The 25,496-nt window shown below is 47.7% G+C and overlaps 1 protein-coding gene, 1 long non-coding RNA gene and 1 other non-coding gene across 3 annotated transcripts in view; 1 reads left to right on the forward strand and 2 right to left on the reverse strand.

Annotated features, from left to right (window-relative positions):
- Positions 1-588: 588 nt before the first annotated feature.
- Positions 589-12,219, reverse strand: LOC122698348. The gene is made up of 3 exons (XR_006342316.1): positions 11,626-12,219; positions 9,236-9,380; positions 589-909 (listed from the first exon to the last, which is right to left on the reverse strand). It is a non-coding gene; the product is annotated as an uncharacterized LOC122698348 (long non-coding RNA).
- TRNAE-UUC lies at positions 2,546-2,617 on the reverse strand. The gene has a single exon. It is a non-coding gene; the product is annotated as a tRNA-Glu (tRNA).
- GRHL3 (grainyhead like transcription factor 3) overlaps positions 9,182-25,496 on the forward strand; it is a 35,912-nt gene continuing 19,597 nt past the window's right edge. Inside the window, exons 1-3 of the mRNA XM_043909249.1 lie at positions 9,182-9,411; positions 21,936-22,122; positions 24,828-24,889. Of these exons, the coding sequence (XP_043765184.1) occupies positions 9,395-9,411; positions 21,936-22,122; positions 24,828-24,889 (266 nt within the window). The 5' untranslated portion in view covers positions 9,182-9,394. The remainder of the gene's footprint in view (positions 9,412-21,935; positions 22,123-24,827; positions 24,890-25,496) is intronic.

Raw genomic sequence — 25,496 nt, forward strand, 5'->3', positions numbered from 1 at the left:
GGGACCTGATCTTGGTGTAAGATATGGTCCACAGGTCCCTCCAGGCCAGTTTCTGAACTATTCCTCTTTCCTTGCCCCACTGCTTCACCATCTTAACCCCAACTGAGACACTTGAGAAAGTCTTCTGGGCAGGCCAGCGGAGGATTCAGAAAAACCCTCCCCTCAAAGAGCAAGGTCAAGCACTTAACCTCTGACCGTGTGGCCTCTGCCTTCCCCAGAAGGTATAGAGCTTGGGAGCAAATCCCCTCCCCTCCTACTACACCCTCCTCCAGTGAGATGAGATCTAAACAAACATCAGAGGCAGCCTTAGAAGGAAAACCCTTAAGGAAAAGGAAAGGACTTTATGGGTTAATTGTGCCTATCTGAACCTCCCTGAGCCTGGAGCAGGCCACACCTGTCCCAACCACCCCATCCTACCCCACCTCCCTCTAACCTAGGATGGCAGCCCTGACCCCAGACACTCACTTCTATTCAGCACTGGGGGTCCAGGATCCTCTCTGTCCAAACCAGGCCTTGGACATTCTCTCAAGGAGACTGTCATCTGAATACCCAAGTCCCCAGGGTGACCCTTCAGATAGATGAAATACAGAAGGAAATGTATTTTCAGCCTTGCTTGTCAGGGTGGTGGTAGGGACTATGGTGCTTCTCATTTACTTTTATTTGAAGCTCTCTTTTATTTGGAAGTGGGCAGTATCTGGTTTAATGGCCTTTTTCTGAAGTGGGCTGGTGATGGCCCACCGTGGTAGAAGGTGGGCTACTAGGGCCCGAGGCCAGGTCCCTGGAGAGAGTGAGCCTCAGGGGCTGAGCCGGCTGGGTTCTGTTCCTTCCAGTGGGTCCTCTCCTTCCCGGACGGCAGCCACATTCTTCCTGGCACTCCTCTCTCTGGCTGACTCCTGTTCTGGCTGGTTCCTGGCAACAGAGAAAGAATCTCCAGATAGCAGTCCGGCAGCTTCTTCCTTCTCAGTTCAGGGATAAGCCTTCTCTGACTTGCTATTCCTTAATAACTATAAAGAGTCTATTTTTTTTTTCTATTAATGGGAGAAATAATGTTGAAAGATATACAAAAAGAATAAACTATAAATCACCCTGATCCTACCACCCCTATACTCTCTAGTGTGTATCTTTCCTATTCTTTCTCCACTCAAGGAAATGGGTTTTAAAAATAGGAAAGGACTCATTTACTAAAGGTAAAGAGTAGCTGAAAGACTTAAAAGTAGGGAATGAGATCCAGGTTCATTCGAAACCGGCTCAGAGACCCCCCTGGAAATGACCTTGGGTGGAGAAAACACCGGGAGATGGTGAAGGACAGGGAAGCCCGGTGTGCTGCAGCCCTTGAGATCACAAAGAGCTGGACACGACCAAGTGACTGAACCACCACCAGACATTTTACTTCTAGGCCTCACTTCCCTTGTTTGTAAAATAAAGATAATAGTCCTTACTTCACTTGGTGGTTGTGAGGATTAAATGAGACTAAATAACTGAGCTCAGAGCCTCGGACACAGTAAAGGCTCAAAAATGCTAACAATTGTGCTGCAAGCACAGGAAGTAATTTCCACGGTGTTAAGGGGCCTTCTGTAGCATCCTTTTGAACTGTGACTCAATATCCATCTATATTCAAGGATCTTAATTTACTTTACCGAGTCTCTCTGCTGAAGGGTATTTATATTAATTCTAATTTTTCAGAATTATAAACAATGCTCTGATGCGTATCCTTGCAGATAACTCTCCGCACACAGATTATTTGCTTAGGATAAATTCCTATGAGCGAAAATGTAAGATCAAAGGATGAGTTGAAATCTAACTCCAGTCTGGACTGATTCACACTCCCTCCAGCAAGGAGAGAGCTTGCTTTCTCTCACCCTTGCCAACACCATTTTCTTTCATCTTTATCAACTTGATAAGTGGGGGGGGGTGGGGGTGGGGTGGGACCTGCTTCTCTGTTTCCAGATTTTTTTTTTTTTCTTTTAAGGGAGCTCTCAGGATGACTTTAGACCCCATGATTCCTCATGCCCTTCCATTCCTCTCAGAAGGAATGTAGGTGGTGTAATTGGCCGAACTGTGATAAAAATCTAAAGTACAGAGTGTAAAAGGGCCTGGAGGCTGCCCACTCCTTGTCCTGATTTTTCATGAGTACAACTTCCATGCCTTCTAGTTAGGGCTATATTCTCTGTCGGGTGTGTGGTCTGTCCCTCCACTTAAGTCCAGTGATGGAGTAGAGAAGAATATCAGGATGACATAGGTCTTTAGGTGCACACCTAGGACAGTATCACGGTACCCACAGGATCCATAATGGTATCTATGGTGATGCTTTGTCCCAAATCTGAAGTTCCAATCCAAACTCCTTTGCTTAAGTAGGGGTGTTTTCTTTAAGCTTCAGTTTGTGTCATGTGGGGCCAGTGATAATATTCTGGCCCTACCTCTCTGTGCCTTTATCAGAGAAGATAAACCATAGGAAAACACTATGTAAACTGAAAAGAGCTTTACACATAGAAGAGGCTTTTTTTTTTTTTCTCCTGACTGCACCGAGCAGTTTGCTGGATCTTATTTCCCAGACCAGGGATTGAACCCTGGCCTCAGCAATGAAAATGCTGAATCCTAACCACTGGACCACCAGGGAATTCCCTGAAGGAACTGTTTTTAAGGAAGGTTGAGTGCTGAGTGCCATAAACTGTGTAGTCAGGCTGGTAATAGGTGTTGGCTGGGGATCCCTTTCTAAGCTGGGTGCTCAGCTTCCTACTCGTGGCCATTAGCTCTACATGGAGATCTTATTTACGCTGCAGATCAATCCCACTGAGGAATGATGGGGACCCTGAAATTTACACTGAGTCACTGGCCCAAAGGTATATGCTAATAACAGGAAGGGCAGGGATTCAAACTTTGGAGGTCTTTCCTTGGGGGTGGGGACAGAAGGCAACAGCTGATATGCCAGAATGTCAATGACCTCGTGTAAATTATACACATTTGTTCATTTTTCATTTATTCAACAAATATTTCTTGAACACTTGTTGAGATCTGGGACAAAGTGCCAAGTGAGGTTTTTCCTTGTATAGTTTCTGCAGTCCAAACACTAACAAATCCTTCCTTATCTTGTAAGTGCTATCAACCAACCTATCTACTTTCCTTCCTTCCTTCCCTCTTTCCTTCTACCCATCCATCCATCCATGACTTTGTTCCAAATGGGAATGTAGGAGGTTGAAAGGACTGTTCCCATGGCTTTGGGGTCATGTAGAGATTGATTTGATCCTACTTGGTTACTAGGTAGATAGCCAAGTGATCTTTGATGAGTTACCTCACTTTTCTAAGGCCGCTCCTCCTCTGTAAGATGGGGAAAATTATGACAACTATGCCACAGGACTCAAGACAATTACTTGATATGTACCTAACACACCTAGAACTGTGCCTGGCACATACTAAGGACACCGTGTTATCTCCCTTAAGTCTCGTAGTGATCATTTCACTGAGGAGGAAATTTGAGTAATGAGGAGGTGAAGTTGCTTGTCCAAGGTCTCAGGCAGCTGACTCTGGAATTACTCCTTTAGTAACTTGCTCAATACTCTGGAAGTTGTCTGTCTGGAATGAATAACATGATACCGTTTTGCAGAGAGGAATGAACAAAGCATTTAAAGAAAGCATCACAGAGTAAGTGCTCAATAAATGATAATAATTCTAATTAAGATCTGATCTGATTCCTGAATTCACTGCCTAGAGCTTTCAGGTTGGACAGCCCTATTCTCCATTCATGCATCTTATAGGGAAGCTCTGAGCAAGGACTCTGAGCTTTTATTATCTTTATCTCCACTTTTACTCCAGGAAGAATGGGACATGATGACCATTTAGTCAAAAGGCATTTATTTTGATTTATTATAGCAGAAAGTGAAGAAGAACTAAAGAGCCTCTTGATGAAAGTGAAAGAAGAGAGTGAAAAAGTTGGCTCAAAGCTCAACATTCAGAAAACTAAGATCATGGCATCTGGTCCCATCATTTCATGGCAAACAGATGGGGAAACAGTGGAAACAGTGGCTGACTTAATTTCTGGGGGCTCCAAAATCACTGCAGATGGTGATTGCAGCCACGAAATTAAAAGACATAACTTTTTGGAAGGAAAGTTATGACCAACCAAGACAGCATATTAAAAAGCAGAGACATTACTTTGCCAACAAAGGTCCATCTAGTCAAGGCTATGGTTTTTCCAGTGGTCATGAATGGATGTGAGAGTTGGGCCATAAAGAAAGCTGAGTGCCGAAGAATTGATGCTTTTGAACTGTGGTGTTGGAGAAGACTCTTGAGAATCCCTTGGACTGCAAGGAGATCCAACCAATCGATCCTAAAGGAGATCAGTCCTGGGTGTTCATTGGAAGGACTGATGCTGAAGCTGAAACTCCAACACTTCGGCCACCTGATGTGAAGAGCTGACTCATCTGAAAAGACCCTGATGCTGTGAAAGATTGAGGGCAGGAGGAGAAGGGGACGACAGAGGATGAGATGGTTGGATGGCATCACCGACTCAATGGGCATGAGTTTGGGTAAACTCCGGGAGTTGGTGATGGACAGGGAGGCCTGGCATCCATGGGGTCGCAAAGAGTCAGACATGACTGAACTGAACTGAATGACATTTAAATTGGGATTCTGTTTATAATTCCTAATCACAAAAGCACAATCAATGGAGAAAATTTGGTGGGGGGGGAGAAGGATAGGGAAACAATTAAAATTCCATCATCTTGGGGAATTCTCCGGTGGTTCAGTGGTTAGGACTCTGCACTTTCACTGCTGTGGGCCTGGGTTCAATTCCTCATCGTGGAACTAAGATCCCTGGTTGGGGATGTAAGATAACACAAGCCGCCATAAGGCCAAACAAACTAAATAAATAAATAGAATTCTGTCATTTTGGCACCCACAGAGGACTACTGTTGACATTTGGGTATTTGTCCTTTCCATGTTTTTATATAGGTCAACAAATTGCCATTAAGTGTGGAACAACCATAGTTTTAACGTGTTAGAAAAGGAAGGGCTGTCAGCAGGGCATTCACGCCGAACACTGCAAGGCCCCTACTGTAAACAGCGCCGGGACTGTGCAGGGCATAAGCTGCAGAGACATGCAAGCAGCTCCGGCTCTCAGCAGTCACCTAACTCAGTGGTCCTGACCTTTCAGTTCAGTTCAGTCGCTCAGTCGTGTCCGACTCTGTGACTCCACGGACGCAGCATGCCAGGCCTCCCTGTCCATCACCAACTCCCGGAGTTTACTCAGACTCATCTCCATTGAGTCGGTGATGCCATTCAACCATCTCATCCTCTGTTGTCCCCCTCTCCTCCTGCCTTCAATCCTCCCAGCATCGGGGTCTTTTCAAATGAGTCAGTTCTTCCCATCAGGTGGCCAAAGTATTGGCGTCTCAGCTTCAGCATCAGTCCTTCCAATGAATATTCTGGACTGATTTCCTTTAGGATGGACGGGTTGGATCTCCTTGCAGTCCAAGGGACTCTCAAGTAAGTGTCTTTTCCAACACCACAGTTCAAAAGCATCAATTCTTCGGCACTCAGCTTTCTTTATGGCCCAACTCTCACATCCATACATGACTGTGGGAAAAATGATAGCTTTGACTAGATGGACCTTTTTTGGCAAGGTAATGTCTCTGCTTTTTAATATGCTGTCTAGGTTGGTCATAACTTCTCTCCCAAGGAGCAAGCATCTTCTAATTTCATGGCTGCAGTCACCAACTGCCATGATTTTGGAGCAAAAACTTTCCTAACAATTACTTAGTGCTATGTGCCAGACTCAAATTCATGTCCACTGAGTCGGTGAAGCCATTTAACCATCTCGTCTTCTGCCATCCCCTTTCCTTTTTGCCATCAATCTCTCCCAGCCTTCATGGACAGGAATTTGAGCAAATTATTGGGAGACAGTGGAGGACAGAGGAGCCTGGAGTGCTGCAGTCCTCGGAGTGACCAAGAGTTGGACACGACTTATCGACTAAACAACAACAATGTGCCAGGCAGGCTTCCCTGGGGGCTCCCTGGTAAAGAACCTGCCTGCCAATGCAGGAGACACAGGGTTGATCCCTGGGTCAGAAGATTCCCTGGAGGAGGAAATGGCAACCCACTCCAATATTCTTGTCTGGGAAATCCCATGCACAGAGGAGCCTGGACTACATGGACTGTAGTCCACGGGGTTGCAAAGAGTTGGACTCTACTGAGTGACTAAACAACAACAATGCACTTCATATACATTATCCTATTTAATTCTCATAATAACCTCACGAAGGGGATACTATTTTTATAACCATTTATAGGTGAGGAAACAAGCTCAGAACGCTTAAGTCATTTGCCCAAAATCACACAGCTAGTAGATGGTGGGGCTGGGATCTGAACCCAGGTCCTCCAGTCTCAGAGTAATACTGACAGATAGCACAGATAACTTTTAGCACTATGCTTGCAATACACAAACAGGAAATAAATTGCAGTCATCATTACTTACTGTTATTATTGTGAATACAATCATTATGTCACATATGATTGGTGAGTCTCTGTTTTCAATCTCCTCTGCCAAGAAACCAAGAACTGGGCCAATCCAAGAAGGGGAAGAGATGCCAGCCCAGCTGAGCCCTGGGCCGTGCCCATGCCACACAGGAGTAGGAAAGGGGTAGGAGTGGGGGCAAAGCTTGGGTAGCGTCTCTAAAAAACCTGGCATCTCTGAATCCTTCAGTGAAGGCCTAGAACAGCCCATGCCCCATACTGGGAGGCTTAGCTTCTGCTGGAGGGTCCTAGAGACCTTATAAACTGGCTCATCGTACCCTGCCGACCTCCCCTGGACCACAAGTCCCTCCATCTCATCCAGCGTGCCTTCTGGAGCATTCCGTGTGTGGAGACGTTAAAAACCCTCTGCCCCACGACCTGCTGATCTCCGTAGATGGGTGAGGGAGATTAAAGAGGCACGATCCAGAGGTGTAGAGAGAGAAGACCCATTTAAAAAGCCCAGCGAGCACAGACACGCTGCCTGGGTTCCCAGTCTCCACCTGAGCCCAGCCAGCGTGAGTCACCCCCATGGCCCTTTACCTGTGAGTTGCAACACAGCTGAAAGAAACTTCACAGCCTTCCAGGAGGCGGGCAGACAGGGACACAGACAAGTGTGCCATCCTTCGGGCGGTACTAAGCTTTGCAGTTACAACTGGCACCAAATGGCCCTCCTGCCACCAATAACCCCTGCCAAGGGCTTGGGCATCCAGGCTCTGCTCTCTGATCAGATCCCAACTCTAGCGCTACCACTCCTAGGCCATGCAGCTTGAGGAACTTATTTAATCACTTCATACCTCCTTCTCCTCATCTCTAAAACAGGGATAATACAAGGGCCTATGGCATACAGTGGTTTTAAGGATGAGACAAGGTATGCAAAGGCTTAGCACAACACTTGACGTGTGAGGTATGCCGGGCACCTACCGTGTGCCAGACACAGTGGAAGGCGCTGGAGATTCAACATGACCCAGACAAGGTCTCTCCTCCTACAGAGTTACATTCTAGAAGAAGGGCCAAAAGACAATAAACAATTTAGAGAGATGTCCAAAAGTCACAAGGGGTTCAGAGAGCCAGAATTAAGTGATGTGATACAGTGACTGAATGTCTACTTTAACAAGGGTGGCGGGAGAGGCCTGCTCTGAGGAGGTAGCTTCACTAGCAATTATCATTATTTACTGTTATTTGTCAGGACCCCCTCCATTATCCCCAACATAGCTTCCAGCGAGGAACCAACCTCTGACAATTCTCAAACCCAGTATCCTCTCTCCACAGGCCTGACCACACCTCAAGAGGGCTCCTCTGGATTCTGGCCTTACCTTGAAAACCTCCATCAGACTGGCAGGAGTAGCTGAAACCCCGCCTTTCCCTGAGAGAGAAAGGAGTGGGCCAAGCTGAGGCTCTCAGGAAGACAGAGCAAAGGAATGATGTGTCAAAAGGTGTTGGGGGTGGGGGGGAGAGGGGGCAGGTGGGAGGCCGGGGGTGGGGAGGAGAAAAGAAAGAAAGAGAGAGGAAAACAAAAGATACCAAGACTGGCTTAGACTTCAGTTCAGATTCGTGGTGGAAGCTCTATAAAAAGTTCTAGCATTGTCATGTTTGTTTGTGGATCTTCTGGGTTTACCAACCTTGTTCTTTATGGAAGACAGCTCATGGCAATCATTCCACAATTACTTCGTCTAACAGGCAACAGATTTCTCCTGCGTTTCCAGTGCAGAATGAAGCACTTACTGGAGATTGGGAAATGACTGGCTAGCTAAAGGTTTCGAAGGTGACCGACTTCAACTTTTCCATCCCTTGTGTGCTGGCCAGAGGTATGTGGTTTGCTGACATCTCATTCAGATCTGTATTACACCAAATAAAAGGCTGCCTGCATCCTATACCCCCACTCCCAGCCACCAACACACACACACAAGATCATAAACTCTAAGAGCAGTGACCCTGTCTTTTTGGCCTGTCTCCCCGGAACCCAAAGGAGGGCCTGGCACACATTAGGTGTTCCATACATGTCTGCTGAATTGAGGCCAGTGACTTCAGCTCAAAGGGACAGCCACATGTGGAGTGAGATGACTGAAGATTCAGATCTGGGCTCTGACACTCACTAGCTCATGCCCTTGGGCAAGTCACGTTTACCCTCGGGCTTCCATTTCCTCACCTGTGAAGTGTGTGTGTGTTGGGAGAGGAAGAGAGCGTGCTAATAGCTACCACAGTGGGTTGCTGAATAACTGTAAAAGACTATTCAGAAATAAGCTTTCTCTTAAAGGGAGAGCTTTAGGAAAAAAGAAAGGGGACTTGCACAGAAGCCCACAGGGAAAGATCTGCTCTTGCCTTTGGGAATTCCCTGGTGGCTGTGAAGTAGAGATGCTGGTTAGGGGAGGAGGCCAAGGGAATTTGGCAGGGTGGTGGTGGGGAGGGGCGGGGGGAAGGCTGTTCCAATGTTCCAAGTATCCAGGATACTAGAAACAGGAATCAAGATTTTCTGCAGCCAAGTATCTGTTTGTCCCTGTATTTTTCCTCTGGCTATCTTCTCTCCAGCATTTTTTTTTTCTCCTCCCTCATCTCCACCCCCACCTCCTCACCAAGGAAGGAATTGGCCAGTTCCACCCAGCCAGCACCCCCATGGCTCCGCCCCCAACTCGGCAGGCCAAGAGTTAACAGCTGCACCTGTTGAGGTATACCTGCTGTCGCCGGCACCTGTACCTGTAGCCAATCAGCGCCAGCGCTGCCGGGAACCTACCTGTCAGCAGAATCCCCACACTGAAACCTCAACATAAATCAAACAGTTCCCTGGGCAGGGAATGTCTGTGTCAGGCGAGAATTAGAGACGAGCGGTCAGCAGAGCCTCGGTGCCGGGTGCCGATCCATCGTTCCAGCCTGGGAGCCTGGGAGCAGGAAGATGTCGAATGAACTTGAGTGAGTAAACAACCGTGGATGCCTGGCGTTCTCCGAGCGGGGAGACTGTATGGGGTTTCTAGAAGGGGAAAGGGCAGGGAGACCGGCGCCAAGATTCACAGAGCAATTTGTAAGGGTAAATGAATGGGCTGACGATCTCACCGTAGCGTGTTGAGGCAGGCCCCGTCTCAAGCGAGAGCTGAGTGTTTCCCTGGGAAAATCTTTTTTTTTTCTCTCTCTCTCCTCTCTCTCTGCTGAGCAGTTTCGAGACAGGTAGGGAAACACAGGACTGAAACTGTGAAGGCTTTCGGCACCACTTTCTGATACTTCGAAGGAGCCTTGGAAGTTAGAGACAGCGGCCAATCCCATCTAGGCTTTCCATTTTCTTGCCCTAAAGAAGTTTTTTGAGGTGGTTCTAAGAACTGTCTTGGGCAGAGAGTTGGGTTTCTCTAAAGGGACTTGCTTGTTGGAACAGTCCCAAGTGGGAAAGTTAAGTGTGCTAGTTAAACATACGCACTCTTTAGTCAGTTTGTCCTATGTTCAAATCCAGGCTCAGCTCCTCGTGCGCTGTGTGATCTTGATTTGGATAAGTCATTGAATTGATCTGAGCTTCATTTTCCTCATCTAGAAAATGGGTACAAGAATGTTCTGGAGGATTATTGAGAGTTAAGTGTGATAAACTGTAAAATGCTTAGCACAGAGCCAAGGTCTGAAGACGCATTCAATAAAACGTGGTTGACTTTATTCAGAGGCTGTTCTAAGGCTGAGGAGGCTGAGCTGTGGTTTTCAGTGAGGTCATCTCTATTGCCTGACAGGACGCAGGTAACTTCTTGCCCACAGCTGGGATTTAGAATCCCTGCTGGCTGATACTTTTACCATGGACTCCCAGCTCGGGGTCCAGACCTCAGAGAAGGTGGGATGAGGCTGGGATTCTGGGCTGCTGTAACCTGAGTTTAGGAAGCTGGCAGAAACCAGGCTCCTAAAACAGACTATCCTTTTCCTTCCACCCTCAGAGGTAAGAGGGCAGAGTCAAGGATTGAACAATCTTTTTTTTCCCTAGCTACTCCTTAATAGATTATTTTAAGAACTTGAAGACCTAACAGCAGAGCATGTGGTGGGACCTGACTGCAGACAAGATTCCATGATACCAGTCAGCTCTTGGATTCTCCTGGGTTAGCTATCTATGTCCATGGTAGAATCACTGGCCATCAGATTTCTCTAGAATAGGCTTCTTGGGGTTGATAATGTGTTAACAACTGGAATAAGAGCAGGTCAATGAAGCCAACACCGAGGTTCAAGTTCCAGCTCTGCCACTAATTAGCTGTGTGGCTTTGGCCAAGCCACTTCACCTGAGGGTCAGTTTCCTCACCTGTAAATTGTGGTCATACTGGTACTCACTTAATGGAGCTGTTGGGGTATCCAATAACTTTAGAAAAGCAATTGGTTTAAATCCTGGTTAAGGAGCAATCTGAAATACCTTTGTTACTTCATTCAAAAATAACCAATCAATGAGCATTTCTTGCTTTCTGTTATTCTTTACTTCTAATATTTTTAATAATTCTAATATAATATTTCTAATATTTATTCTTTCAATATTCTATTATTTCTTGCTTTCTATTATTCTATACTTTGAAAACAAAAAACATTTGATGTGTCCCATCCCACTTAGCTCTGCTGGTTAGCACAGCAGAGACTGCAGACAGAAATATATTCATTGGTGTCCCTTAGGGGCTAAGTGTCTTGAAGCTGGGCTACTTGAACAAAAAGGTTTTCTGCATTTCTCCTCCTTAATGATTTGAGTCTGAAGTCAGAGTTGGGTTGGGGTGGGGTGAGGGGAACCTGTGCCTGCTGAGTAATTGCAGGCAGAGTCTGAAGTCATCACTAAAGATTACAATGACAGTCTCAGTGCCTGGGGGCTCAAGTGCCTTTGCTGATAAAGGGGGGTTGGGAGCGGAATCCACTGCTTGGCTTGCAAGTTTTGAGCTGCTTGTGCCGGGGACACTTGTCTTGCTGCTGCCGTGCCCCCAGAAGTGCAATTAAAGAGAGCTGGTCCTCGCATCCATCTTGATCCCGAAGGAATGACCACCTCTTGCCAGGCCCTGGTGTAGTGGGAAAAGCCCGACTTGCACAAGAGTCTAAATTCTGCCACTTAGCAACTTCAGGATCCTAGTGAATTTGCTTCTCTTCCCTGACCCTCAGTTTCCTCGTCTCACCAGTAAGGATACAGACACCTACCTGGTCAGGAAAACAGTGGGCACCCGTAGGTGGGCCACCCGATCCGGTGGAGGAGCTCCGTAAATGTGAGAGGCAATTACTAGGCCACATCGAAAGCCGGCTCTTGGCGGGCATGGAGGCCAAGCGGTGGAGTTAAAAGCCAGCTCAAGGCAGCTGGCAGGTGGGGCGCACGGGACTTTTCATGTGGTTGGAGCTGGGCGCATCTGCCAGCCTCCAGCCCTCCACAAACCACTGGTGCCTCCAGCCCGTGGGTTCCTACCCAGCGCCTCGGGGCCTGGAGACGGTCGCAAGGGATCCTGGGGCGGCGCCGGAAGTCGCTGCCAGACGCCCTCGTCTCGCGGGAAACAGCTCCACGAGAGAGCTATACGGGTCGCAGTCAGGCTGCCTTGTTCGGAGAAGCACCTTTGTTGGGCGCGAGGGTGTATTGGACACCTGGTTGGCCAGTGTTGTCTCGTCCCGTCCCCGTCCGTTGAGGAAATGAAGGGTGTGGAGATTAAGTATTCAGCACGCAGTAGGTCTGTGGAATGAAGGAAAGAGAGGGAAGTGAGGGAGGCACACCAGGATTCCCCTCAAGCCGCAGTCTGCCCCCCCCCCCCCCCCCCCCCCCCCCCCCGCCGTCTGAAACCGTCTTCGTCCCCGAAGCTGTCTGAATCTGAAACCATCTTCCTCCCCGAAGCTTGGAGAGCCTCAAGGGAGGGTGGGAGGGGGACTCGACCCATCCCATCCCGGTCTGTGACCTCAGGCCTCCCCGCCACTCCACCCAAGCTCCGAGAGAGCGCGCTTGGGCTCCAGACTGCCTGCAGCGCTGAAAGAGTTAACCAGGAACGCCTCCCGCTGTGGTTTTGTGGTCGAAACCATGATTGCCAGGAGCAAATTTTTGTCGTGTTATTAAAAGTCAGGGCTACGCTGCTGGTGAATGAAAAGTTAAAAACCCTCGTTAAGACCGGGCTGTAAAACAGGCAGACTGGGCCGAGAGGCCCCTGCGACGACCCTAAGGGCGGCGGCGCCTGCCATTTGGTCTGCTGCCTTCTCCTAGTAGGAGCCCCCGGTCGGTGCCTGGAGCCCAGAGGGTCTTCAGCGGTCCACACGGAGGACGACGGGAAGGAAAGAGTCTCAGGGCTGAAAACGCAAAGAGCTATCCGAAGCACCCTTCGGTTAAAACAAAAGTAACAGTCAAGTTTTTATTTGAGCTCTGACTTCACAGTGGGCACAGGGTCTGGTATTTGATAAAATCATCATCTCCTGTAACCCTCCCAGCACTTCAGTGAAGGATGGGAGTATAAATAGTTTTGCAAGTGAGGGGATTTCAGCTTGTCCCAGGCTCCCCAGGATCTCGCTGAAGAGCTGGGATCTTATAAGGGGCCAAAAGGATGCTCTGCACCAATGTGTCACCCTGCTTCCCACCAGTACGGATGTTGAAAACTGATGAGATACTGTCGACTGTTGACTGTGCTTATCTCTGAGCAGAGGAATGCAGGTGAATTCTAGTCTCTGCTTCCAATTTTTCTGTATATTCCATTTTTATATATTGTGTTTTACAAAGTGACCCTGTGTCACTTTTGAAATGAGGAGAGGGAGGAGTCATAATTTTTTAAAAGAATTACTGGTTCACCTTAAAAATAAAAAAAAAACGGTATTCTCCAAGTGTGGTCCTTGGACCAGCGTCATCATCATCATCACCTGGGAACTCCATAGAAATGCAGATTCTCAGCCCCACCCTAGAGCTACTGAATCAAAAACTCTGGGGGTGGGGTTCGGCAATATGTGTTTTAACAGGCCCTCCAGGTGATTCTGATGCATGATCAAGTTTAAGAACCATTGGCCTAGAAGACCTGGCAGAGGATGGGAAAGCAGGAGCTTCCCAATTCCACGCTGACCTGCAGTGTAGTTGCTGAGTCAGCAGGCTGAGAGCATTGCTCTGGAGTCATACCTGTGTTTGAGCCCAGCTCTGCCAGGTAGGAGCCACTGGTGGCTCAGACAGTAAAGAATCTGTCTACAATGCGGGAGACCTGGGTTTGATCCCTGTGTTGTGGAAGATCCCCTGAAGAAGAAAATGGCAACCACCTCCAGTATTCTTGCCTGGAGAATCCCATGGATGGAGGAGCCTAGCAGGCTACAGTCCATGGGGTCGCCAAGAGTTGGACACGACTGAGTGACTTCACTTTCCTTTCACTTTTCCTGCCAGGTACAGAGTGGGTAACTTTTGGATGGGCTCTTTAACCTCTGTCAGTGTTTCTGCATAGGTAACGTCATGCACCTCATGCACCTCACAGGGCATGGATGAGAATGAAGAAGCACAAGGCCTGACTTATAAAATAACTTAGTTGCTTTCCTTCCCTTGTCAGAAACTCAAGTTTTTGCATTTGTGGTGGTGGTGGTTTAGTTGCTAAATTGTGTCCAATTCTTGGTACCCCGTGGACTATAGCCTGCCAGGCTCCTCTGTCCATGGATTCTCCAGGCAAGAATACTGGCATGGGTTGCCATTTTCTTCTCCAGGGGATCGTCCCTACCCAGGAATCAAACCTGGGTCTCCTGCATTGCAGGCAGATTCTTTACCAATTGAGCTACAAGGGAAACTTTGTTCCATTAATAAAATGGAACAAATAATCCTGGCTGGCTACCCACCCCCCCACCCCACACCTCCAACCCCATTCCTTTTGCTTCTTTAAAAAGGTCAGAGCAACTGATCTAGTGAAAGTCTTGAAGGGAAAGGCTCTCACCAATATTTGATGTTATTTCACTGGGTCTTCCTAGGAGGTTTGCAAGAATGGGGAACTGTTGAGGGCTGGAGCAGCATGGTATTTACCTTTGTGTCCCAGTACCAGGCCTGTTCAACACAGTGAATGAATGAATGAAGGGATGTGGCGCCTTGGGTCTCTAGATGGAGTGCACTTCGTTCACATCTCAACTGAATAACAGAAAAGAATTAGGAAAATTGGACAGGAAACCAAGAGGAGAATATAGCATGAAAAAAAAAATTCCCATCCCCATTTTCAAAGGGGAGAAAGTGAGTTTCTGGTATAATTAGAAAATGGCACATAATTAATTTACATGCAGCTAAAAGTGTTGGCTGGAGCCTGATGGCTCTCAGTTAACTTGCCTACCTGGATCCAGATGATGAAGCTGGTGATGCTTTCAGCCCTTTATCTGAGAATCTCTGGTCTCCTTCTGTCAATAGTAGAAGGAGAAAGTGAGGCTGTGAGTTGTTGTGCAGTTTTCTGGGGGCTACCCCACAGGGTGAGTATTAGTAAGAATAATTCATGTTATTATGTGCTGGCACTATGCTGATTACTTTGCCTTCATTATCGCTTTGCATTTTCCAACAGTAATAGCTCACAAAGGTGTGAAGAGTAAACCAATAAATGACTTGAAATTGTTGGGCCAGCATCTGGCCCTTGATAAGCCCTCAATGAATAATAGCTGTCACAGTAACTGATGTTATTGCTCTCATCTTCTCCCATTTTTTACTGGTAAGAAAGTTGAGGCGTGGAGAGGTCAAGTGTAAAGTCACATAGTCATAGCCGAGCTGAAACTGGGACCAGCTCTGCCTAGCTCTGAGGCCCACTCACTCTATAACTACAAAGGTAAATACCATGTTGTCCCTGCCCTCAGAAGTTCCCAATTCTTGCTAACCTCCTCATTCAAACTGGGGTCATTGTAGAGCCGTTCCCTAAGCGCTGCCATTTCCCCATTGAGGCCCCCAAGTGAGCCCCCAGCAGGTGACAGGGCACATTTCACAACCTGTGCATCCAGAAACCAGATGGGCCACTTGCAAGCACAACAACCCTGGAGCGGTCTGTCATGCCCAGGGAACACCTTCCATGGGGATGACTGAAAAATGATTCCTCTGTGAGCAGTTGTGGCAGGGCCTCCCCATGGGTAATTAGTGAGTGTGATTGATCACTGCTGATGAGCTGTGTGGCTTACAACAGGGTTTGACAAGTCATTGGGTGTATCTGGGTGTCAACACCCAGCTCAGGCAGCCCCTGGAACACTTCCTCCTCAGGCTGGAGGAAAGTGGGGCCCAGATGCCTGGATCAGTCCTGTTTCAGGGACCTCCTTTAGTGGGGCTTGAGGCTGCCCCCTTGGTGGTGAGTTTTCTTCCCCCTTCTGTAAAATTAAGTCAGAGGCCTTACTTTTCCATCTCTGAATCATAGAAATGCCTTTGAGATAAGGTAGTGACTGAGCTGAGTACTGGACAGGAAGCTAAGAGACTTGAATCCCAGCCCTACTCTGTGCTGTGTGTCCTTAGGCAAGTCACAGTTGCTGCCAAAGATTAGATTTCTAGGGACTTCCTTGGCAGTCCAGTGGTTAAGAGTCTGTGCTTTCACTGCTCAGCACCTAGGTTCCATCCTTGGTCGGGGAACTAAGATCCCACAAGCTGGGTGGTGTGGCCAAAGCAGACAACAACAACAGAAACTAAAAAAGAGAGGCTAGATTTCTAAAGTCTCTTTGCACACTAACTGGAACACCAAAAAATATCCCTCAACTAGTAGCTTTACATTTGCTTAGTCCCATTAGGATTCTTAAGTTGGCTTGGCCAGAAGGCTGTGGGTATTCAGAATCTGAAAGGACTTGGGATGAAACTATACTTCACCACTGTAGGCACTTAACCCCTCTAGGTGTCTGAGGAGACAGCCTTGTCAAGGTTCTTGATGCTAGAAGACAGAGCCCTCTGTTCTAGGCCTGGCGCCATGAGATACCAGCTAAGTAGACTTAGGCAAGCCGGTGGCCTTCTCTGTGGCTCATTTTTCCTGTTCAAATGGGGATAGTCATACTCTCCCTCCCTACCTTATGGGAGCATTGCAGGATCAGAGATGATGACAAATGTATGAGAAGCATATTGAAAAATATAACACACTATGCAAATATGAGGGATTGTCAAATCTCACACTTGAGTTTCCTCCTCAGTGGACTGGCCTTCCTTGAAACAAGGCGACATATGCAAAAGCCCTGGCTCACACCTGGCACACAGTAGGCGGACAATCTCTGGGAGCTGTCCCAGGCTTATGCCTTTGATCCTGCCTTTGATCTGGAAGGTCAAAAATCCTCTCACACCCATCTCCACATTTCTTCTTCCCCTCCACTCCTCTTTTCAACCAGCATCTAGTTATTCCCCAAAGTTGAAGCAGGTCAGAAGTCCTCTGGCTTCTTTCCCTTCATAGCTTTCTTCACCTGATAGTAGCTGTCCATTTGTTTTTGTGGTCATGTTTGTCTTGCCTGCCACTAAACTGCAACCTCTGTGACAATAGAGATCTTATTGTCTCGCCCGCCCAGGACAAAGTCTGGCACGTAGTACAATAAATATTGACAAATATTTATTAAAATGAGGCATAGATGGTTAGGTGGATGGATGCCACCCAGCTTTATTGTTTTTTCCCTCTCTTTTGCATCTCTTCTTAGAAACTAGTGGTTGGTGGAAAAGCAACTAGTCATGGAATTAGATTCCAGGAGGCTGGATTTGTAACTCACTGGGCCAGTCCCCCTGGAACAGGTCACCTAAAGTCTCTGTTGTCTGTTTTCTGGTCTATAAAGTAGAGATAATAACACATCATGTATGTTGGGAGGCTCCATGAGATAATGAATGTGAAAGTCAAGGCAAGGGGTTATTACACTGTCTCTTTTGTTTTTGACATGGAACCTGTTCACAGACAGGATGCTGGGAGAGGATGTTAATTTAAGAACCTCAGGCAGTGTGTCCCCTTTACTCTCATTTGGGGGTTCTAAGAAAATGATGGTCATGATGATGATGGTGATGATGGCTGTTATTTACTAAGCGATTATTCTCTGGCAGGCTCTAGGCTTAGCACATTTCTCATGTTAATACACTTAATTTTCCTAACAACACAGAGATTATCCCCACTCTAAAGTAGCCAGCCCTGGTGACTCCATCACATAACTGTGTTCTAATTTTCTTCACAGCACTTATCACTAACCAAAATTAACTCATTTACCTACTTGTTTATGGTCTGTCTTCCCCCAATTAGATTGCAAGTTCCGTGGGAGCAGAGCCTTATCTGCCATGCTTTTGGCTGATTCCCCAGTGCCTAGAAGAGCCCCTGGTTAGCGCACAGAAGACACTCAACAGACCCATTTAACAGATGAGAAAATAAGCCCAGAGAGGCTCAGTGCCTTACCCAAGGACACACAGTTACTTGGGTCTGTCAGGCTATGCCCCTGATGTTATAATACTTCCTCCCACGGTACTACGGATCCTTCTGTGCTGCACCCTGGTGAAGATCTGATGGCAGGAAGGCTGCCCAGAGTCATGTCCTCTCCCTACAGCCTCCTCCGCCATCCCCTTTTCACCTTCTGCTTGTTGAGGAGCTCTGCTTTGGACAGGGACACCAACAGAGAGTTTGCAGAGGCCCTCGGGGAAGGTGGCTGGTCTCCCCTCTTTGTTCTGGCTCTGTCTCCCACTAGTAGGGCTCACACCTTCCTGGAACCCTTTCATATCTGTTCCCCACCAGGCCCTCAGCCCTCAGTTCTAATCTTTAGGAGAACAGGGAGCCAAACATTTTTAGGTTTCAGTATTTGGCACATGAATCAATGCTAATTAACCTTATCCATAGCCAAGTCTTTTTAGAAGCCAAATACTTTGACTTGGAACATGACATTGATTGGTAGCATGAACAGGCTTGGGAACCAGAACTCTGGAGCCCGCCCCCGACACTGCCCCCAGTGCCTGGCTAGAAACTTCCAGTCATCTCACTTCTTCCCTTAGGCCCCCTTGCCTTGTGTGGGTGGGAAACCCTTTTCTGCCTGGCAGTGGAGGATTGGTTCACTGTATTCCGGAGGAGGGAAACGGCCAGAATAAGAAAGGCATTTGAAAGGAGACTAGCGTGGGGTTAAGAGCTGCATCTTGGAGCCCAACAAGTCCAGGTGCTAGTTGTGCCTCTGCCACTTACTAGCTGAGTGACTTGGAGGTAACATCACCTGAGTCTCAACTTCCCCAAAACCTGTTGTGCAGAGTAGATAAGACAATGCAGAAAAATAGCTGTGGGAGTGGTGTAAATGCTGGTAAATGCTTGAGGTCGGGTAGCTGCTGTGTATCAAGGAATCAGACTTTGGGGTCTCCACAGGATGGATTAGAGACCCTCACAGGCCAGAAAATCCTCCTGGATGGACAGCAAACATTGTCTTTTCATTTCTGATGCCACTTTATCTTTGTCTTCTAAAATTTAACTTTTGAATAGGGTAAGATAACTGATAGCTCATTAAAGCTGATAACGGTCATTCCACCAGAGTCAGCAAATTGGTCCTAGGATGGCTGCCCACTTCAGTATTTTGGCCTGGAGAATCCCATGGACAGAGGAGCCTGGCAGCTGCAGTCCACGGGGTTGCAAAGAGTCAGACACAGCTGAGCGACTTTCACTTCTTCACTTCCACATCTGCCAACCTCTTACAGGGTGACGACGTCTTGTACCACTTTGCAAGCACTCAATGTCTAGCTCCAAGCTGGGCTGAGAGCACGATTATTTTTTTGCACATTGCTCCTTTATTAGAAATTATAAATGAGAAATTATTTCAACACCTGAAGACCAAACCTACAGCCTAAGATTCCATAGACTCAAGATTTTTGACATTCTGGAATGAGCTTTCTGTAACGTATACCCTTTCTGTGGCATGAAAGCATCATTCTTTTTGTATTAAGCACTTGTTATGTTCCAGTTGTGAGCATTCTTCCTGTGACGGGGTCACTCAGTCCTCATTGTCCTATATGGCAGGTGCTTTTATTTGACTCATTTTGTAAACAAGGAACAGTGCTAAGTGCTGGGGTTCCCAGTTGACCCAGAGAGTGGGGTCCATCAGGCCTTTCCCTGTTCCTTCTGTGCCCCCTTGGTTTGGGAGTTCCATTTAGGCTGAGGCTGGGAGGGATTTGGGGGCAGCCACCTGGTCTTGCTCCGTAAGTTGCTCTCACCCCAGGCCCAGGAGGCAGCTGGGAGGGGCCTTTTCTCACCCCTCCATCTTAAGGCCCATGATTTATCGCAGCAGAAACTTGGGGTGTGCCTCCCTCTCCATGCCCCTGGAGCAGGAAGGTTTCTGTCATTTCTCTTTCCTGTGTGACAGCTCCCTCTCCCTCCCTTTCAGAACCTAATACCCCACACCCCGGGGCTCAGGGGGATGGGAGACACTGCCCTGGAAGAAGCCCCTGGGAGAGAGCCCTCCCCACCCCGGCCTGTCTGCGTGTGGGCCCGGCTGCTGTTCCCGCTCTGTGTCTGAGAATGCAGGCTTGAGCTGCGGGGCAGCGTGAGGGCACTCCCTGCGGTGTGATTCGGTTTGTGAAGGCCCTCGCCCACCCACCAGTCTGCCACAGTGCCTGCAGTTCCATAACTGAGCATTTTCCTGTTGTGGCAAGGATTGCCCTCTTGCACTGCGGGAAAGCCGTGTGGCTTAGTGGAAAGTGTGTGGCTTGGGTACTCGACAATCCTGGTTGTGTCATGGGCTAGTTGGGTGACCTGAGGGGCATTTCCTCCAAGTCTCAGGTTTCTCCATCTGTAAAATAAAGCAAATGATCCTTGCTTCTAGTGTTCTTATAAGGAGCAGAGCTGATTAGTGGAAAACATACAATAATAGCACAGTGAACGGTAGCTGACATTACTCCTGTGTCCCTTAACAGGGGAGAATCTGTGAGACTCACCTAGCAGGGGGCATCAGGGCACCAGCAGACCAGTCTGTGCCCGCTTCATGTCTGGGACTCTCTTTTCCCATCCTGGCTGTCTGCTGTTTCTCACCTACCGCTATCCCCCCACATTCTTTGCTCTAAAATGAACATAACCAGAACTTCCTCACATCTGTGCCCTTGCTCATGATTAAGAGCATGTTCTACACGAATGATTCACAACGTGTGGTCCCCAGACTACCAGCATCAGCATTACCAGGGAACCTAGGGGTGGGGCCTGGAAATCTGTGTTTTAACAAGCCTTCTGTGCCATTCTGATGCAGCGAAAGTTTGAGAACACTATTCTGTGTTACAGCACCATCCTGCTTGAGCTTGAATCCCCTCTGGGCCACTCACTAACCCACTAACTGGGACCTTGGGCAACTCCCTTAATTTCTCTGAGCTTCAGTTTCCTCATATATAAAATAGGAACAATAATAGTACCTGCCTCACAGGGTTGTTGTGAGAATTAAATGAGATAATCCTTAAAACGTGCTTATCTCAGTGCCTGAAATGTGGTCAGTGTTCAGTAAAGATTATACATTATTTTTGTCATCATTACCATTATTCTGTATTATGTGAATGTATATATAATATATATGTGAATATATATGTATGTGAATAAATATATAGAATATATATATATTCTATATTCCTGGGACCCTCCTCCCACATATTACATAAGTGATATAATTACCCATGTTGAATGTCCTCCAAAGAGTCTGTCTTGATCATTTGCCTCTGAGTCCATGTGGCTTGTATTTGTCTGCGTTGTCAGTGAACTGCCCAGGTTCTGTCTGCCTAGGTGTGCCCTGCAGCATTCCACTCCAGTTCCTGGCATCCGAGCAGCTGCTTGGGCACTGTACAATAATTGTTGGTCTGAAATGCCATTTACCAAGACCCTGTCTGCCTATGGGCTTCCTTATGCTAGCTTTCTCTGTCACTTGCCACATTCTCTCTCTAAGTTGAAATGATCTCCAGCCTTCTGTGTCTTTCACAGTCTTGAGGAGAATGTGATTAGAACCCATGCTGAGTTATCTGGAAATCTTATTCTTTGCACCTTGTCATTGTTATTTCCCATCCTTGCTACACTGATTCCTCTTGAATAAGTACTTTTCATGGAAGCATTTTTTTACATTTTCTCTCAAGCCTTGCAAGGTTGGGATTGTAGTCTTTCTATTGTAGTTGAGGGAACTGAGGCCCCAAACCTACAGCTTCTCCATGGCAACATTTGGTGGTGACCCAGGGCATTTGGCTCCAGAGTTTAGGTACTTTTTACTGCCGCATCTGTCCAATGATGACACAATAAGCATTTCAAGTTTTCAAGGCTGGTAGCTCTCTGAATTTCTGAATGTTGGTCTGAGGCTGACCATTCATGGACCTTCTGCTGCATATGCATGTTCAGTCATGTCCGACTCTGCAACCCCATTGACTGTAGCCCGCCAGATTCCTCCATCCATGGGATTCCCCAGGCAAGAATACTGGAGTGGGTTGCCATTTTCTTCTTCAGGGGATCTTCCTCACTCAGGGGTCAATCCCACGTCTCTTGAATTGGCAGGTGGATCATTTACCACTGAGCCACCTGGGAAGCATACGCATGCCTTCTGCTGGGACAGCCTAAATTTGACTTTCCTTACCTACTTTTCAGTTTCAGATCTGTTCGGCTGCTAAAGAACGACCCAGTTAACTTCCAGAAGTTCCCCTACACTAACGAGGATGAGGCCTGGAAGACCTACCTTGAAAACCCCCTGACGGCGGCCACGAAGGCCATGATGAGAGTCAACGGGGACGACGACAGCGTTGCGGCCCTGAGCTTCCTCTATGATTACTACATGGTAGGTAGTAATCATATGTCCGTATGTCCGCCACCTCTGGGCACGTCCCCCCCCCAACTGAACATGCATCTTTGCTTTCAGGCTTCATGGCTCTCCAGCCCACTCTGACCACCCCTGACCCCTCACCATGTTCTTTCACACCTCTGGGCCTTTGGACATGCTGGTTCCTCTGCCTGGCACACTCCCCTCTCCCCTGGCGAAACCCTACTCTCAGCTTTAAGTTACCTCATTCATTCCCTGAAGGTGGGGAAGGTGTTCTGGGCTTTCCCATGCTGTGCCTCCTCTGGGCACCCTCAGCAAGTACCATCATTTTCCTTGACGCTGTCTTCAGAAACTTGCTGTTTGTGCATTTATTCCTCCATCTCACCTATAACGCTGAGATCCTGGAGGGCAGGAACCATGTCATGGTCATGACTGAGCCCCCAGTACCCCACACTGCCTGCCACACAGTGCTCGACATGTACTGATTGAATGGATCAGTTCCTTGGCCACACACACCACAGCGATTACCTCTAACCCACCATCTTCTTTCTGTCCCTTAGGTCATCCCAGTTGCCCTGTCATTCCCCACCTGCCTATTTGCAGCCCCACCTCCTAAAACATGCCTTCTGCTCTTGAGTCCATTCGTTTCCTTCAGGGCCCTTCCCAAGGCCCAGCTTCTCTCAGAAGCCCCCCTCGTATCACCTCTCCCTCTCCTGAGTGTCTCACTGTCGTTCAAACCCTTGTGCCATTATATGCACTAGACCACTTCCTGACATACCATCTCTTATTGTTCTCTAATTGTTTCTGGGGCCTTGACTTTGAGACTGTCAGTTCCTAAGAACAGAAATTAGGCCTCTCACATATGAGAAGTGTGCTTAAACCTATTAGTAACCGCAAGTACATAACACCCATGACGTCACCCTCTTCCAGTGCCTTTGCCAGACACTGCTAATGGATTACCACCTGCATTCGCACTGAAGACCACAAAACCTTACCTTCAGCCTAGTAACTCCAGGCACCCCCACCCATCTGTCTGAATTGCCATGACAGCAAACTTTCTTGCTATCCCCGTGCTGGGTTATTGCTCCTAGAGACTTTCCCAGATTGGAGGCTGGGGACATGAATAGCTGATTGTGGTGATAACTGAATCTGAAATTTGAAGATTCAAAGCCACCTTGTAAATAAACCTTCAAATTCACTGGCCCAAGAAGTAGTTTATTCTACACAAAGGAAGGCAAACTCTGCAAATTCAGAGACCAAGTTGGGGGAAGTGGTCTCAGATACAAAAGAAACCCCAAATTATTTCTCTGGCCTTTAGTTCTCATCTAGGAGTGGTATGGTACCCTCCCTTCCCTTCTCCCAGCAGACTGATGATGGAAAAGAAATTTGAGTTGACTGTCTCAGCCTGGGGACCTGGTAGGAGCCAGAATTCTAGGTCTGAGCTTGAAATAACTCCAGCCTGGGATATATCGCTTGAGACTGGGCCATAAAATAAAATCTAGCATTATCTCCCCTGAGCAAGAGTCCATTCCCAGGGCCAGAATGGTGGGGCCGGGCTCTGAAGGTGACACTTGCAGTGGATTCTTTAGTACAGCATCCCAGGGAGATACACCTGTCCCCCTCCCCCTTCCCAGAGCACATTAGGTCAGAGGAGCACTGCAGATACTAAGAGCACGGTCTGACGGTGTGGACAGAGCTCCAAGTTGGGAGCTGGAGACCTGTTCTACCACAAGCTGGCCGTGTGACTTTGGGCAGTATAGTCCTAAAGGTGACCACTTACCATTTCTTACTGAATGCTGGACACTGTGCCAGGTACCTTTCCTCATGTTCTCCCATCAGTGTGATTAAAAACCCGGGCGCTGACATCACTAGACTTGGTCAGAGACCTTGTTCTGGCTTTGTTAGCTTTAGGGAGAAATGACCCAAATTCTCTAAGATACAAAATATTATAATTACACTCATGAGAGGTAACATTTACGTAATGCTCTGCATGTGCCAGGTGCTAGTCTAAGCACTCGCAACAATCCCAAGGGTTGGTATTACTATTATTATTCCTGCCGTAAAGATGATGACAGAAAGGTTGAGGGCCTTGCCCAAGGTCACACAGCCAATATGTAGCAGATCTAAGAACTGTACCCAAGAAATCTGGATTCAGAGTCTGTGCTCCTAATCACTAAGATGATAGAGCTTCTCTGGACTCCAGTTTTCCTCATGCGTGTAATGGGGATAACATTGGTAGACATCACAGAGAGCTTGTAGAGATTAAACTGGAGCACGCAGAGAAGCCACTTAGCTCAGGGCCCAGTGCGTAGGAAGCACTCCATTAAAAACAGTGAGCATTATCTTTACTAATAAATCTTCACAACACACTTAAGGGAGGGACTATCATCCCCCAGACATATGAAGAAGCTGAATCTCAGAAAAGCACAATTGTTTATCCAGAGTCACACAGCACTTTTAAGTGGTAAAGTAGTTAGAACTTAAGCTGGGCCTGCCTGACTCCAAATTCCATGATTCCTAAGTGCTAATTTCAGGGCACTTCTTCTCACTCTGTAACTTGGGGCTCAGACTAAATGGTCTGCTAACTCAAAGGACTGGCAGGTTTCCTCCCAATGACTAAGGTAGCTCCCCGCGTGACCAAGTTCCCTGGAGGGAGTTGAGGCTCCTGACAGTCGGGTCTTACCCAGGAGCCACACATAAATCCTTTCTTCCTTTCTTCTCAGGGCCCCAAGGAGAAGCGGCTACTGTCCTCCAGCACTGGGGGCCGGAATGACCAAGGCAAGAGGTGAGGCTCACCCTCACCACCATCCCTGCCCCTCTGCCCTTCCCTACCCCCTCCCCGCCTCACCTCGGGCCCCTTATCCACTGGGCACAGGAGGCACAGTGCCAGTACTAGGGTCCACAGTACCCTTGTGCTTAGTCCCTCAGTTGTGTCCAGCTCTACAACACTCTTGTCCATGGGGATTCTCCAGGCAAGAAATACTGGAGTGGGCTGCCATGGCCTCCTCCAGGGGATCTTCCCAACCCAGAGGTCGAGCCCAGGTCTCCCACATTGCAGGTGGATTCTTTACCGTCTGAGCCACCAGGAAGTCCACTAAGGTACCCTTCGGGGCCCACAAAAGTATTTTATCTATTCTTAAAATCAGAAGAAAACGATATAATCCAGCCTGGATTGTATTTGTATTTATACTGAGGATTTTTAAACTATTTTTTATGGAGGAAGGGACCTATGATCGGAAGAGACTGGGGCCCACAGAGTCAGGGTGAGACCCTGCTTGAGTGCACACACACACAAGTGCCTGCAGGCCACGTGGCTAAAGTTTACTAAAAACAAACTTCAAAGCCACAGTAGTGGAAAAGCCCTGCTGGAAGCTTTGCTGTTCTAGCTTCAA

Source organism: Cervus elaphus, chromosome 8, assembly GCF_910594005.1.
Source record: "Cervus elaphus chromosome 8, mCerEla1.1, whole genome shotgun sequence".
Classification (NCBI taxonomy): Eukaryota; Metazoa; Chordata; class Mammalia; order Artiodactyla; family Cervidae; genus Cervus; species Cervus elaphus.